The sequence below is a fragment of the Ornithodoros turicata genome, chromosome 7 (genome assembly GCF_037126465.1).
Source record: "Ornithodoros turicata isolate Travis chromosome 7, ASM3712646v1, whole genome shotgun sequence".
In the NCBI taxonomy this organism is placed as follows: Eukaryota; Metazoa; Arthropoda; class Arachnida; order Ixodida; family Argasidae; genus Ornithodoros; species Ornithodoros turicata.
The window spans coordinates 14474204-14490262 of NC_088207.1; the positions used below are offsets into that span (position 1 = coordinate 14474204).

The 16059-nt window shown below is 48.1% G+C and overlaps 1 protein-coding gene across 1 annotated transcript in view; it reads left to right on the plus strand.

Moving 5' to 3' along the window:
- Positions 1–16059, plus strand: part of LOC135400227 (succinate-semialdehyde dehydrogenase, mitochondrial-like) — a 43915-nt gene that overhangs the window by 11925 nt on the left and 15931 nt on the right. The window contains exon 5 of the mRNA XM_064632001.1: positions 14702–14872. Within this exon, the coding sequence (XP_064488071.1) occupies positions 14702–14872 (171 nt within the window). The remainder of the gene's footprint in view (positions 1–14701; positions 14873–16059) is intronic.

Here is a 16059-nt window from a genome sequence, read left to right on the forward strand (position 1 = left end):
TGAAGCTGTAAAGGAGAAACAAACAAGAGTCCAAACGCCAACTGAGCTCATAGTAAACGAAGAAGATGCTACAGTACCGCAGGACACCAGAACCACACTAAACATCTCTGGAAGTGCACCGCAACCTCAAACGGTCAACCACGTACAGAAGAACTACCCGCTGTCAAAAAATATCAAAACAAGGAGCCTCCCAATCATTCAAAGGCATTCGTAAAGGCATTCAAGCTGTGAGGGACACCCTAAACAAGGCACTACCCAAAAGAGCCGAGGGGAAGGTATATCCGCCATTGTCCACGCAGGACTAAACGACTTATTGAACATAAACTACTGGGACTTGATTCAGAATGAAATCAGGCATGATGAATGAATCGGATGGGAACAACAACTACATGAATGATTATGGGATGAGGTGATTCACTGCAACAATTGCGGTACCATATACCTCAGTGCCTGTGGGTTAGTACATGAGTGGGATGACGATGAAAAACATGAGGCATACACACTCGCACGCACACACACACATGACAGATACCGATGAGATAGGTAAAGGAGTACCAGAATTCCCATCCATAATCCTATCAAAGAATGACAGTTGATCCAAAGGCACAGAGCAGTGGTAAAAGGGCTGTAGCAAAGGTAAGCTGGTACACAATCCAAACGGTAAAAACCCGAGAATGGGGAGGAACATATCCCGATGTCCCGTTACAGGAAGAACCAGTTACTTTTGTCAACAAACCGCGCTAGTATACATAGCGACACGTACTTACACTCTAAAGGCCCGTTCCCACATACAGCGCTTTGTTCCAGAGCACTGGAAAACAGCGCTGTTTTTCCCTCCTCTCCCGAACGCGATTCGATGGAAAACAGCGCTTGGCGAAGTTGAGCTTCGGTGAACTTTCTCATCGCTGTCTCCCAGCGATAGGCTCCCTGAACCAATGAGAACGCGGCGCCGCGTTCACGTGACGGTACGCTCACGTGAGATCACCAAGTACAGCGCTGGGACAAGCGCTGCAAGTGCGAACCCCACAGTGGAGATACAGCGCTATTTTGCAGTGCTGTGGTGCAGCGCTGTGGAGCAAAGCGCTGTATGTCGGAACGGGCCTTTACACTGTTGCAAGTCACGCTCGTATTCACGGAGACGAACGCACTTGTGTTTTTCGACGGCTTAAAGTAGCACAGAAATCATTTTTAACACCCAGTTTTCTTCCTATAAAACTGTTAAGTTTGCCAGTAAGATGCACCATACGAAGTAATTTACACCACACAGTCATAATTATCGCAGAAATTGAATTTAAAATACGCCGCAAAAAGCGACCGTGCGCAACGGTGGTGAAGAGCAGTACCAGCCTGTGATCTGCCTGGAACCTCGCGCTGACGCTATAAGGAGAACGCTCGCTGATTGGCCTAGAGAAATGTTGTCTGCTACTCCGCTGTCGTCTGCTACTCGGCTGTTCGGGGTTCTGATATAGCCTTTCTTCTTGCTCGGTAATGCTTCGGCCGCTCCTTCTATCCCCAGTTCTCCGGGAAAACTGGCAAAACAGGTTTACGGCGGCAAAGGGACAATGCGCTGACCCCCACTGATCGGCAAACCAGAACGAGTCTCCTTATGCCGTCATCGGTGACGTGCCATCATACCTCCTCATCTTCGTTATAGCTGGAGTGGCGAGTTAAGGGTGAAGGCGCGGAGCTATGTTTATGTGAGTTTTTTTCTGGGAAACAAATTGCACACATCAAAACCTTTCGCGCTATTCCGTATAATGACACACACACTTTCATCAGATGTCTTAATCTGAAATTTTTTTGGATGGCCCTCTGTACTCCTTTAATGAATACAGGCTTCCGACTTCTCAGATTTATCCGATAGACTCACGCCACGAATTAGGGGTATTTACCGCACTTTCCGAGAAAGGGTAGCGCTGTTCTCGTCCGCAGCTAGCTCTAAAACGCATAGAAACAGGTTTCGACCCTCACATGCAACGATCTGATGTGTGTTGTATGGTTCCGTGCATGTTGCACTGAAGAAAACATCAGGTCGCAAAATCGGCACTGGAACTTTCCTGCATCCTTTGTGATGCTGCCGAGACAAGCAGCAGCAAAAGCAGACGACCGTAGATTTCAATGCAGACGACAGCTCTGACGTCACTACTCTTACCTACTCCCGTCTGATAGGGGGTAGAGCGAGTCGACCTCGGGTAGCTACGCTCGAGTAGGCGACCCGCTTTTGGAACGGGGGTCGCGACGTCATCGAGTAGGTTTTGGAACGCGGAGAGTAGCTACTCTTTACTCTCGGGTCGACCCGGGTGAGTTCTGGAACGCAGCCGTAGAATGTAGATGTCGATGGAAGTAGGAAGCCGATGTTATCAGGCAGAGACGGGAGACTGCCGTTAAGAAAGCATCGACAACTTTTCCCTGCCTATTAGTACTCAATAAGGTTGCCTTTTGAAGCGAAATTCGTTTTTTCGGAGTGCTCGATTATTCGGACCTTTGCACGATACTCGTCGAGTCCGAAAAATCGGCCGGTGACTGTACCGCTCATAATGGTCTATCCCGCAAAGCAGCTGAAGGACCCAGCGCATTTGTCAGCGAATTCCGAAGCGTGAATCACCAGCCGCGTTTACAAGAACACGACAGAAGCCCATCGTATCGAGTTATCGCACATCCTCTCACGTATCTCGACCAGTGGATTGGTTGACGTGGCACTGTCAGAGAGGATTTGTTGCGATAAGTCGATACGATACGCTTTTGTCGCATTCATGTAAACGCAGCTACCCATCGCGAAGAAGCTTTTGTTATCTCCTCTTGAGGAGGCAGGCGAGGGCGTCGTGCCAGGAGGCTGGCCGCCCGGGAAAGCTTGGGACTGCTCTTTACGTCACCCGTTTGAGCCCTGGAGGAACTACACGAGCCGCATACCACGCGTATCGGGTAGCCTCTTTCTGATATACAGGGTGTTCAAAATTAAGTTTTCACGAGCGCTACGCAAACACAGCGATGACAGGAAACCGGATGATAACTTTACGCTACTTGTGTAAGAAACAGGTGCTGCTAATTATGTAGCACCTGTTTCTTACTCCAGGAACAGGAAAAATAGCACCAGTTTTCTTTTGTTCGCCTATTTAGAAAGTGCTAGTGAAAGCTTAATTTTGAACACCCTGTAGATTGCAAAACATAGACCATGTAAACGTAACCATAAAACTATGTAAACCGTATATATTTGCATTGCTTAGCATTTCTCAGTCACAGAGTCAGCAGTTCTTTTTATTTGCTCTAGATTTGCTGTACTGAAGAAACTTACTTAATTGGCACCTCTTGTTTTTAACTATTGTGTCAGCATCTGGAGAAGTGATTATGCAGCTTCAATCTTGGTAAAGGAGAACCACGACCATCTCTATAATACACGACCATAACACTCGCCCGTTCGCCTATGGGACTTCCGTCCGAGGCTCGAGGAGCGGAAGTGCCGTATTTACGCGCGGAGCGCCCGCCAGGGGCGCCACTTTTCGTACCGAGAAGAGCGCCTGTTGTAGCTCAGATGTGTGCAATACGAGTGGTCCTTGTGGCTAATTCTTCGTGCGCACATGTTTGTGCATTGTCGCACGTTCTCTGTGCATGTAGGGCTAAGAGTTACGAAACTAAATACTCAGAAATGGGCTGTGCTCTGAAGCGTAAGGTGGCATGTAAAACTGTGAAACTCGCGCGTTATGTGCTGTACATCGTACATATAAGCTTGGCAGCAGCACCTTGTGTGTTGGGCTAGTTACCATGCGTTTATGATTGTCAGATGCAAGCGCGTTCAGAGTTTACGTTTCGCGTGAGAGGCGTTCTGTTAACATACAGGGCACTTACAGGAAACATGCGCGAATGCGACCGTAAGGAGAAACTGTTCCTGGCAAAGAGGTGACTGACACCAGTTACGACGTCCAAGATAATTTGTTGTATAAGCAAGCACTTCAGTTTTGAATCGGCAGTTGCTTGTTTTGTTTTCCTACTTATTGGTCCCTTTTTATTTCACTTTTACACTTTTTTTTTTTTTTTTTTGCGGTTTGCCATTACAATGCTCTGCTAACCTTTATTATGCTGTTCGGATATAAGCCACTTCGAGAACTTTCTTGATGGTGGCTTTCCGCCGCAACGCTACCTTGTGGTGCCTTTTCTGAGTTCCTTTTGCGCTCCTGGGAGATGCAAGGCCGCGTAAACTTCGTGATCACTATAAACGTTAGTACCGTAGCCACGGTGCCACGTCTGAGGATTTTGCGCTTTGCGCCCATGCTAAAGTCTTCGGCCTTGAAATGCCGAAACACGCTGTCGAGTAGTCTGTTGGAGGCAGGGGTGGGCAATTACATTGTAATTAAAGTACTATACAATATATAAACATCACACATATTTATAATTATATTTAAATATCAATTTCGGGGTATCTATTCTTGTAAATACTTTATAAATGCTCCTAAATATATACTCCTAAAATAAAAATATACAAATAACAATAATAAACAAAAATAAAAATATATACTCCTAAAAATATGTTAAATATGCCGTGCATTTGACCTTTTGGGAAGAAGGGCTAGTTTAGTGGAATGTTTGAGCTAGCATGCAGGTGAAAAGCGATTTTAGATGTTGAGTTTTTCGCTGTTGTTGGGGACAATGGTCGCGGCTGATTAAGTGGTTGTACGAAGCATCTTCATCAAATTTAATGCAAGCCTTTGTTCATCGGCGCCTTTGGAGATGCAGTTCTCATTTGCGAATCTGATTGTATACGGTCGAACACAAGACGCCTAAGTGATGCAGTCTTAAAAAAACAACATTTAATATTAAAATTACCATGCTATCCTAATAAGTAAATGCTTTTTTTTCCTTGCTGATTTGTTATGATCATCGTTATTCCAGTAATTCCAGATGACATATTCCTCACAGTATTTATGGTAGTAGTTACAGTATTTAAATACTCACTTCGAAAAGTATTTATGAAGAATACTTAAACGCCCGTTTCAGCAAAGTATTTTGTATTTATATATAACTACTCAAAAAAATTATTTATGCCCGTCCCTGGTCGGATGCTACGGTTCATTATTCGTTCTTTCAGAGAGCGAGAGATGCGTAAAAGGTACTCAGCTATCAGATAAAACTATTTATGGTACACACTGCCATCCGTAAAGTACACCATATATAAAATGAAAGAATCACAATGAAGTTACTTGTGTCAGGACCCCGCGTATGTTTCGAGCCACTTCTCCCGTAAGGGAGCATTTGTGCAGAACTCGCGGAAAGAAATACTTAGGTTCAACACTGCTTTCTTCGGCTTACAAAGCGGGACGGTGCAGTACACCATCATGTCTCATGTCTGACAAACCATGCACTCGAGACAAACACTGCCCACAGTGTGAAAACGAGCCAAAACCAAACGCGAGTGACGGCAGCGACGGTATCCGCATAGCATGCGTCGTGTGCCGAGGGTCCCGTATTCAGCGCCACAAACGTGCGGCGGCGGCGGCTTGTCGAAACTAAATCAGCGGCGCAGGGGCTAGGTGCGACTGTGGTGGTCGTGTATTATAGAGATGGTCGTGAGGAGAACTGACGTGACCCCACAAACGTTTTTCGTTTTTCCGTGCAGAGTGTTGTCCAACGAATAAAATTAGTTCCTACAAAACAATGATGAGGTGCCATATAGAGCAAGCGCGAGGGCTCTGCTCCACACACCTTTGAAAAATCGTTTTCCTCGTGAAAAGAGCGCATCGCAGAACGAGAGGTCGTCGTGACATGCTACTCCCCTCACGTGACCAGTGACGTACAGCAGCATGGAAACAAGGCGCGGTGCCTTCACTACGTCACGAGCGCATCGTGTCGGCCGTCCGCGTCTGCTTTCGATTACAGAGCTATAACACACTGCAGGGCGAAAATATGTTGCATGGTGACTCCTGGTGGATAGCTTGATAGACAAGGCAGGATTTTTGAGCCATGTTGAATCTCACCTCATTGTTCCTTTATGGACTGCATTGAGGTGTTTGTTTGTTAGTTGTGACCATAACTTTGACTTATTGCGGTTCATCACAGAAAACGCCTGCCTGTAGACGTACGCTCTAAATCTGGTGGCAGATAAGTAAGCGATATTTTTTGCAAATTTATAGCTCTTACTATGAGGCCCGATATATCGTCAGTTCATTCCGTGATGTGCGACTCTGGCTGAGTCCCTTTACGAGCTGCTGCGGAAGAATTTTCCGTAGTCTTGGGGTCTCTAAAGGCGCTGTCGACTGGTCTGGACAAGACTGACTCTTCGTTTCGTTTTTGTATTGTGGTGACCCCATTCCTTGTAATACATGCCCTGAATACTACAGGAGAGCATGGAAAGAACAATATTGCATCTCGAGGGTGCATCTGTCGCTTCGTCCCAATACTCATAGCTCATGATGTCAATACATACGACAAACACAGTGACTCCACGACATAGCACGAGGACGCAAGCCTGCAATTTTTTTATATTTTTCATGTAACCGTGGTTGTGCCGGCTGTGGCAGTATTCTTCACTACTGAGAGCGTCCGCCTATATGAATGCGACATTGAATGGAGGTCTGGTCACGCCCATTTGAGTTGCTGGACTCAGGTTTGAACACGGCACAGCTGCGGAAGACATGTTTCCTGAGAATGTTTTATATATCCTGCAAAATATGTGCATCCAACCGATGTGACATCACTTAGTGCGTGCGCGTGACATCGAAGAAGCACTTGGGAAAACGGGGTGCTCGCAGAGTTGAAGGGGCTGTCCTCCCGCAACTCTGTAACAGCTTTTCCATTCCGGAAAACGGTAACGGGAGCATAACGAAAACGAAATTGATATGCTGGTATCAGAAACAGGAATGATAATATTGCAGAACGAAAATGGAAACGGTAACGAGAATACGACCGTTACCCTTCCTCGGTGCGAGGAGCGCTCCTTTTTAGTCTCCAAAGCAGTGGAGGTTTGTTCTATGGAGTCTCATGAGGAAATATTTTGTCCAAATCTATTGCATGGGAGCGCTTGGTAGTGGAAATGGCTCCTGATGACGTAAGTTTGCAAGTCAAACGTTGCCATGCCAGTACTGGACACCTGTTTCGGCCTTCTTGGGCCTCATCTGCAGTACGCAGGCAGGCAACGCTTGAGCGGATGGCGTCAGAAGGTCACGTAACACGTGATTCCTCCTGTCAGGGTGAGCTAGCTCACCCTTGAAAGCCCAGTGCAAAGCCAGTGACGTATATTACAGAAAACAAAAATAGCCTGAGCTCTTTGGCTGCACGCATAGCATATGTTTGTGAGTCAAACGTCGCCATGGCAGTACTGGACAGCTGTTTCGGCCTTCATGGGCCTCATCCGCAGTACACAGGCGGACAACGTAAGATTGTTTACATGGATGCGCTGACGCTCCTTGCGCGCCTTGCAGAAGGAATTTTGTTTGGCCCCGAGGGTGCTCTTCTGTTTCGAGCCACATGCCCTTCCCGTGAAATTCAGAGGGTCGGTCCACCCGCTAAGGAACCGAACAGTGCCAGTGGATGCCTTACCAGTGCATCACGAGCTCTTCCTCAGTACAGGGTCGTTGCTTGCTGCATGAGGTCCATTCTCTCTCTCTCTCTTGCAACTGATAATTTGTTGCTTTACTTCATGAGACAACTATGACCTTGAGCGATGCGACAGTGATCGGTCTGCTGATTAACTCTGTCTACGTAGTAGTAGTAGGGATTGATCACGAGCTGCCCACAACACGCAGGGGGTCTGGACAGCACTAAATTAGCAAGTAGAGCTAATTAGGGCCCCCCACAGTAATGAGCATCCTCCAGTGAGTCACCAGACTAATTGGTGAGCATCTAACTCGTGCGCAGGCCACTTTTTGTGTTTTGGGAAACTAATGATCATAAAAACGAAAACAATAGATAGAAATAGAGCGGAGAGAATCAATTTATTCAAAGATCTACGATGCCTCGTTGAAAAAATCGCTCCGGAACGGCCAAGTGACGAACGACCGCCGGCAGTTCCAGAGATCGACGACAGGTGGCTACCTAGTTGCAAGGCATCACAGTGGACTGCGCCACCATCCCGCTCTATGTGTGAAAGACAGAGAACAACAAAATACTAGCCGCAGGCAAAAATTGCAACAAGGAACGCACTGCTAAACAAGTCTAAACATGCGAGAGGGCTAACAAAACATCGTCGAAAAGGCCTAACCGATACTTCAAATGCTAACCATGCGACAGCACAGAGAAAAGACTTAAGACGAGTGCTTAGGCCTAATCGCAGTGTCAGCGCACATGGCTACGAAGCTCGAGGGCTAACACACGTTGAAAACAGCAACAACAAAATACTAGGACGGCACCGCTAAACAAGTCTAGACATGCGACAGCACGAAGAAAACACATCAGGGGAAAAGGTTTAAGGTGAGCGATTAGACCTAACTGCATGACAGCTAGTACAAGATGACAACCACAAAATGCTACTTGCATGGTAAGCAATGAACACCGCTACGGAACTCAACGGGGTGGAAGTCACTGCTAAGCAAGTCGAGTCATGCGGGAGAAAAGGCTTAGCACGAGCGCAGTAAAAATGCGTAAATATCGGCAAAAAGGTCTAACCGCTACGGCAGATCATTCACTTGTCCCCTGTGGCGACAGAGCGTCCACTCCTTTCGACAATCAGGACTCAACTGACGCGGGGCGGCGACGGCGGAGCGACTAATGGCATGTCCTCTCTCCACGAGAGCCAACACAACACTCGACTGATGGAAGTGCTTCCTGCAGCGCTGAGTTACGGTTTCTCTCCTCTCTCTGCGCGCGCTCCTAGTGGCAACGTGTTGTTTGTCCGTTTGAGTTTTCCCCTGGTGGTCTTCACGTATGGTTATTTGAAAATGCTCTATAAAGGGAGTGCGCACTGCGCTTGAGTCATCATTCTGACCAATACATGGAAAGCGTCATGTGTGGTTTATTCTCCTGCGTTTCTCATCATTTTTGCCAGAAAAATAAAAAATGAAGAACCTTTGGAAGAGGCCTTTCAAGTCCACCGCCTGGAATGTTGCAAGCACGTCAAGACATGTGACGGGGCAAGATGAAGACGCTCGACCCCATCTTAGTGGCGGACAGATTGAGGAAGAAGAAGTCCAACTTTAGCCTGGAAAATCTGCATTGGGAACGCAGTTCGGATCTAGAGGACGATGTGTAAATAAAAGGGAGCGTTTCTATACGAGACTCAGTCTCTTCTTTTTCTTTGCGCAAAGTGCACACACGCACCATGTCTTCCCCCCCAACCTTTTCACCGCCGTCATCTTTTTCGTTGTATTTTATGTGGTCCCTCCATATGTGGTAAATCCAGTTTCATCGTGAACGTGTTGAGGAACCTGAATGACGTCGTGGACAACACACCAGTGCACATATTCTACATACAGAAGTATATGTTTCGCCATTGACGGTGACGCTCTCATGTTGTGCCAGCTATAGTTTAGGTGCGCGGGGCGCGCAAAAAAAAAAAAAACATCACTTTGTTCTGATCAGCTGGCGGCTCCGGACCTCTTCCTTTCACACCCTCGATTGAGGACCACACATGTGGTGACTCAAGCAATGGATGACGCCAGCGCCCAGCAGGGAAACAACGCCGAGTCGCGTCTTCATGTTGACCATGTATCCGTAAAGCTTCCGTCGTTCTGGCACACCAACCCAAGCGTGTGGTTCTCTCAGGTCGAGTGCCAATTCCACCTCACCGGAATTATGTCGCAGCTCACACGCTACTACCATGTTGTGTCTGTTTTACCACCCGAGCTTGCCGCTGAGCTCGCCGACATCGTCTATGCTCTGCCTTGTTCTGCGCCATATGACCAGCTCAAAGCGGCCATTATTGAACGCACAATGGCTTCGGAACGTAAGCCCCTCCACAGCTTCTTTCCGCTGGAGACCTCAGTGACAAGAGGCCGTCGCAGTTCCTTCGGCATATGCAGAACCTTTTGGAAGCCCGCGCTGCGTCTGTCGACGAACCGCTTCTCAAGGAACTTCTTCAGCACCTTCCTGCAACAGTTCAGATGCTGCTCGCCACTGCTACCAACCTGTCGATTGCCGAACTTGCTGCTCATGCGGACAAAATTGTTGAAGTCGCTGTGCCGACCGTTGCCACATTGAGACAACCTGAGGCGCTCAGCATTCCTACGCGTCTTTGAGCCCTTCAACCGCTCCACACGCTCTTGACGAGCTGCGGTCAGATGTTCACCGCATGACCGCTCTTTTGGCTGCCGTCCTACTCGGCAGATGGGACACCTCTGAAGAGCGAACTCCGCGCCAGCAGCACTGTCGGCGCCGCTCTCAGTCCCATCGACGCTCTCATCGCACCTCCCCCGCCCGCGAAGACCACAACCCCACGGATTTCTGCTGGTTTCACTGGTCGTTGGCACTAGCGCGCGAAACTGCAAACCTCCATGCGCGTGGCCGGAAAACCATTTGGGGGGTCACTGACGGCAGTGTGCTTTTTGGCTTCCCCCTGATTGTATTCTTTATGTGGAAGTTGCAATACAGCATCGTTTATCGTTTTTATCGTTTTATCGTTTAATTCTGTTTCCGTTACGTTTCCGTTACTGTTTCCGGTAATGGAACGGATGTTACAGAGCTGTGTGAGGACAGCCCGTCCGGCTCTGTCAGCACACTGTTTTGCCCAAGTGCTGCTTCGGTGTCACCCGTACACAGTACGCCAGTAATTTTACGTCGTTGGGATGCACACATCATGCAAGATTTTTAAAGAAGTGTAGGAACATGTCTTCAGTGAGTCTTCTGTCTTTAATCATTCGGAGTCCAGCAACCCAAGATGGGCGTAACCTTCATCCAATGTCGCATTCATAGGCGGACGCTCTCAGTAGTAAAGAATACTGCCATAGCCACTTCTTCATAGCCATTTCTGCTTGTTGTGAACGTCTTCGCTGTTCCTTGTTTGGAGTGGTCGGTGGAGGGAGTTTTGTGCACTGTGTCCGTACACTGGCGATCAATTTCCCGAGCGTACTGTACCAGGTCGTTTACAGAACCTTGCCTGAGCCTGTAAAAGGCAGAGAGCATAGGTTTGTGCCTTGGTTCGAGAACACCGTCGATAATCCGGTCCACTATGTCAGGGTCAGAAAGTTGATACTTTCCTTTCTTGATCCGTTGTAGTCGGGCGTAAATGTAATCCACGAGGGGTCCCTTCTTGCGTTGGCGTCGTAGGTTGACGTGGTTCATCCACTGGCGAAACAAAAAGGGAATGTCGAATTCTTTTTGGAGAGCGGTGATCCAGTCATGCCATTGTGTTAGCTTAGTACCCTCGGTTTTATGCCATTCCAATGCGCGTCCTCGAAGTCTCGATATAGCGGAGCTGAGCGTTGCGTTCTCGCTCCATCCGGACCTCTCTCGTAAGGACTGCACAGCGGAATACCAGTCTTTGAAACAGTCGGCGTCTTTGCCGTAGTAAGAGTGGTAGCGTAGACGTCAAGTCTGGCATCGTAGTTACCTGCATTGCGGTTGCGTGTCTCTGTTCAAGAAGTTTGGTGATCGAGCTCAATGCAGTTGCCAGCATGTTGATGACGGTGGGGTCGTTAGGGCTAGCGTTGGGTGTGGCCCCAAAAGGTTCCAGAACAGGCGGTGTCGTAGTGGAGGTAGCGGGTGTGGCGGTGGCCGATGCGGTTTTCCTCGTCGCCATGTCGGATAAAAATGGAATCGGAATCGGAAATAGGAAGAAAAAAACGAAACTTTAATACGTAAGACAAACGTCTGACATTGCCAAAGGTGTAGCGTCGAATGCCTCCGACGGAATCTCTGTGTTTCTCCCCGGCCGTCTCGGGTGTCGTGCCCTCCTCCCTCTCGTGCGCGCGTACTTTGACCTCTGCGCTAACACGCTAACACAGAACAAAATGTCTTTGGGATTTCCATGGATTATCCGCTTACGAAGATTGCTATTTGCGTGGGAGAAAGGCATTTCTCCTAGGGACATTCTACGGACATACGAGTGGCCGGGGTTCGGACCTTGCCTGGAACGTCCGTTCCCTGACTATATTTGGATGTAACGCGGAGGTACGCGGACGTTCCACGGATTACGTGCATGTGCCACGGAACGCTATTTCATATCAAAACAAAATCCGCTCACTACACTCAAGGGAGATAGGACCACCAAGACCACAAATTTTTAAAAAGATAATACAAATTCTTTTCGTGGAGCAGTAATGCAAGCATTTTGAAGGGAGTACGGGTAGTATTTTGAAGTACGCGAATTTGAAGGGAGTCCTGGACATTGCTCACTCCCATCCTTTGAGAAAACAGATAGTATACAGGTTTAGTTAGCAGCCTCCGCGAATTCGAAAGTCCTGCTCACTTGTGATACAAAAAGAAGGGTGAGGTGTATGTTAAGCTCGATTAGACACAGAAACGTCATTGAAGTATGAAGTTGTTAGGAATATTAATTCACCATCAACATAATGCCTGTGTTTCTTACTTATTTCGTTCAGAATATTCAGTTTTTTTTCGACTGAAAGGTAAACTTCAGCACTGCTAAAAAGATCGTGTTTCTTTCTACCCCTCCTGAAAGAAATGTTCCGTGTAACATCTCGACAAGGACATTATTTGGACAATCCTTGAAACAGCCAACATGGGAGGTCCTGCGGGCATCCAACCAGGGACGCTCATGTACGATGCTCTCAGGGATGTCTGGCGGACATCTATTTTTGGATACGGACATTGGGATATATTTCGGACATCCACAGGATGAAGTGTTCTGTCTGGGACGTTCTACCACCAACGAAGCGTCCCAGCGAGGAAAATTCTTCACTCCTGACGTCACATTTCATGATCCGTGCAGCGCGTTCCCCGCGCTCGGAAAAAGACTGGGAATACGACACTTTTGCTCGCGCACACTCCCAAAGTCGCACTCTGTGATATTCTCCGCCCGTTAAGCACATGGAGCGTGCAGTCCCATGCTCAGGAGCACCTGCTTAACGCATTCATCCATTCTAGCTCACGATAATGGGAGTACGAAAAACTTGTTGTTAGACGCTTCGGGGCGCGCCGATAGCGCATATGTCCCGTTAAGCGAAACACTCGCGCTCCGGAGCGCCTACCTCAGAGAACAATGAGTGGACATTTAACATCGGTCGAAATCCTGCCTCGTCTGTCAAGCCGCAAAATATTTTCGCTCTGCGGTGCGTTATAACTGTGAAATCGAATTACAAAAAAAAAAAAAAAGAAAAAAAAAGAACCAGTTAGATGCGGGCCGCTGAGGGCCGACACGATCCCTGGGTGACACGGGGCATACCGGAGCCTTACTTTTCTTTTTCTTCTCAGCTCACGCGCCGTTTGTACATGCTTGTGCTGTCTCACAGAACTCTCATAATAGCAAGCCAAGGAACCAAGCCCAGCGAAGAGGAGCATCTCAACATGTGAGCCGCCATGATCGATACGGTGGGCCTAGCTTGTTACGAACGGTGGCTCCTATGAGTTCCCTGCGCTGCTGTTTTATGTCGCAGCACAAAATTTAAATCGTACGATACTCGTTCCCTGGGGAATCCCAGCGCGCAGGTGATGGCAGACAAAACAAACACACTTCACACACGGCATGGCACGCGGAGCAGAGCGGAAGCGGAAACGACTTGCGTTGGATCGGATACCGTTGCGTCGAATGTGCCTGGCATTCAGGAGTGGATAGGCTGTGACGGGATCCGGCCGAATCCAAAATATGGATCATGGCGCCTCCAGGACTTGGGCATTGGGAGAGGGTCTTGCCTCGGTACAACTCCTTTTCTCTTCCCCATCACACTCTCTCCCAGCTTTTCTTCTAGCCTTTCTACTTATGATTTCTATGTGCTGTGTAGCCTTACGTCACTGTTCACGTGACGGGAGCAGCATACGTGACAATGCCCTCTCATCCTGCGTTGCGCTCTTTTCACGAGGAGGAGGATTTTTCGAAGGTGCGCGGAACAGAGCCCTCGGGCTTGCTCCGTAGGTCACCAACACCCGTCGTTCTGTCGCAGCAACTCATTTTATTCGTTGGAGAACGCTCTGCATCGACAAACGAAAAACATCTTGCGGAGGAGGGGTGCACCTCAATGCTTCTTTAACGCACCCTCTGACTGCAATTACACCGCATACACATAAGCGATAGTTGTTTCTTATTATCATCAGTAACTTCCCACCACTTGAGTCTAAACACGCCCATTCCCACATGAACCAATATGGACTGCTTGCATAACTTATGTACAGTTACACTTTACAGCTACTTACACCAAGAGCGGTAACTAATTACAGGTGTTTTCCAAGAAAAGGAGCATGTTACTGTACCTGCAAATCAAATTGTAAAAGCGAAGGTTATATCTGCGAGGTCTGAGACCGTGTTTCAAAGTAGGATATTGCTCAGCAACGTGCCATCCTTGCGTGTTTTCTGTGTTCATCGAAGTCGTTTTAGCGACGGTTAGGCTTTGCAGGGCGGACACAAAACGAAGTGTCGTTGGTTATGGTCACAAGAGACATACACGTGCGTGTAGTGCTGTAGTGAGGCCAAGGGTAGTTCAAGTTTTGCGCCTACAGGTCCTAGCGCGTGTTCTATAAGCGAGGCCAGCATTATAAGACCAGCATTTTCATCTTGTGATTTTGAACGTCAGGAATTTTGGACATGTGAATTGCAACCCTGGGATGTCAGGACGGAATACCCTCCACGATTTGTCGGTGAGTGCATTGTGCGTTTCTGTCGTTTTAGGGAAAACCCCTACTCGAAGCACGCGGGGAAGTTGCGTACGGCGGTTCCTTCCTAGAATGGTTTTCTGAAGAGGCCAGAAGAATCTACGGAGACGTCGTACCTGCTCCTGTCAAAGGCCGAGAAATGGTCTTCCTCAAACAGCCCGTTGGAGTGACTGCCATAATAACCCCGGTATGACCACACGCAAACCCACGCTCAAGGCCATTCCGAGTGATATTCCTTTTGTGGCACTTTGTATACACATTAGGAGCTGTTACACTATGTTGCATGTGTCTTGGCTTTCTCAACAAACTTGAAAGAGATAATTTGTGTATGTCGTGAAGGGAGGTGTGCTTCTTAGAGGGACGGTCTCTCACAGATCGGGTGATTCCGAAACTTGACACAACGAGTGCCTACATTGAATACACACAAGGGAAAGTTTCATTCAGGATGTCGGAGCAGTTCGCGAGAAATCTGCAGAAATATACCGTAAGAGGTAGATGTACCGAACCTTGATCAACGCATCGCCCTCATAAAACCACGAAGAACGTCACCTTGACGCTTCATGGGAGCCTTCGCAAGGGCTCAAAAAAAAAAAAAAAAAGAAAAAGGAAGAGAAAGAAACGTGATCATCATTCCGAACACGAACCACCCCCTCGACACCAAATACAACATTCGCATTGCATTTTGCGCGAGTAATTAATTCATAAATGATGACAACAGCAAACCGAAACCGAAATGCGAAGAGCAACGAAAGGAAAGTTAAGTAGCAAGCCAGCTGGTGGTGACGATCCATGAGTTGAAAACCCGAGACGGGGTAGGGACGACCGTGTTTGTGTCGTCTGTTATCGTCCCTACCTCGTCTCGGGTTTTCAACTCATGGATGCGAAGAGCAGTAAACAGAGCTCCATATTACGGCTGTTCCTCCGGAGGAGGATCCCGTGACGTCACCAGCGTTGTCGTCTGCTCCAAGAGTTCTGTTCCAAGCCTGCATTCTTTCTCCCTTGCCGGATGATGTCAGCAGCTCGGCGCGATCATGATCGCGGCTGCCTTGCCAGTGCTTCGTGATCGCACGCATGATCGCGATCATCAGGCTTTGATAAGGCATTGCGATCATGATTGCGCCGAGCTATCAGTGTGTTCATTCTTCAGCGCCTTCTCGCTTCACAGAGGCGAAGCGCTCGCTTTGTAATAATTTGTGTGAGTAAAATCTGGGCAGTTTTGGACCGAGATATTTCGTACATACGTTCCTGACATCCCAAAGGTTACGGATATACGACAACCTTTGTGGTGATTTTATTGCGGAGTCCCACTTTAACAGTGTAGACCGACAGGAGAGTGTTGCAGGCAGCCTAGTTCGTTGCGTCGACTGTCACGTG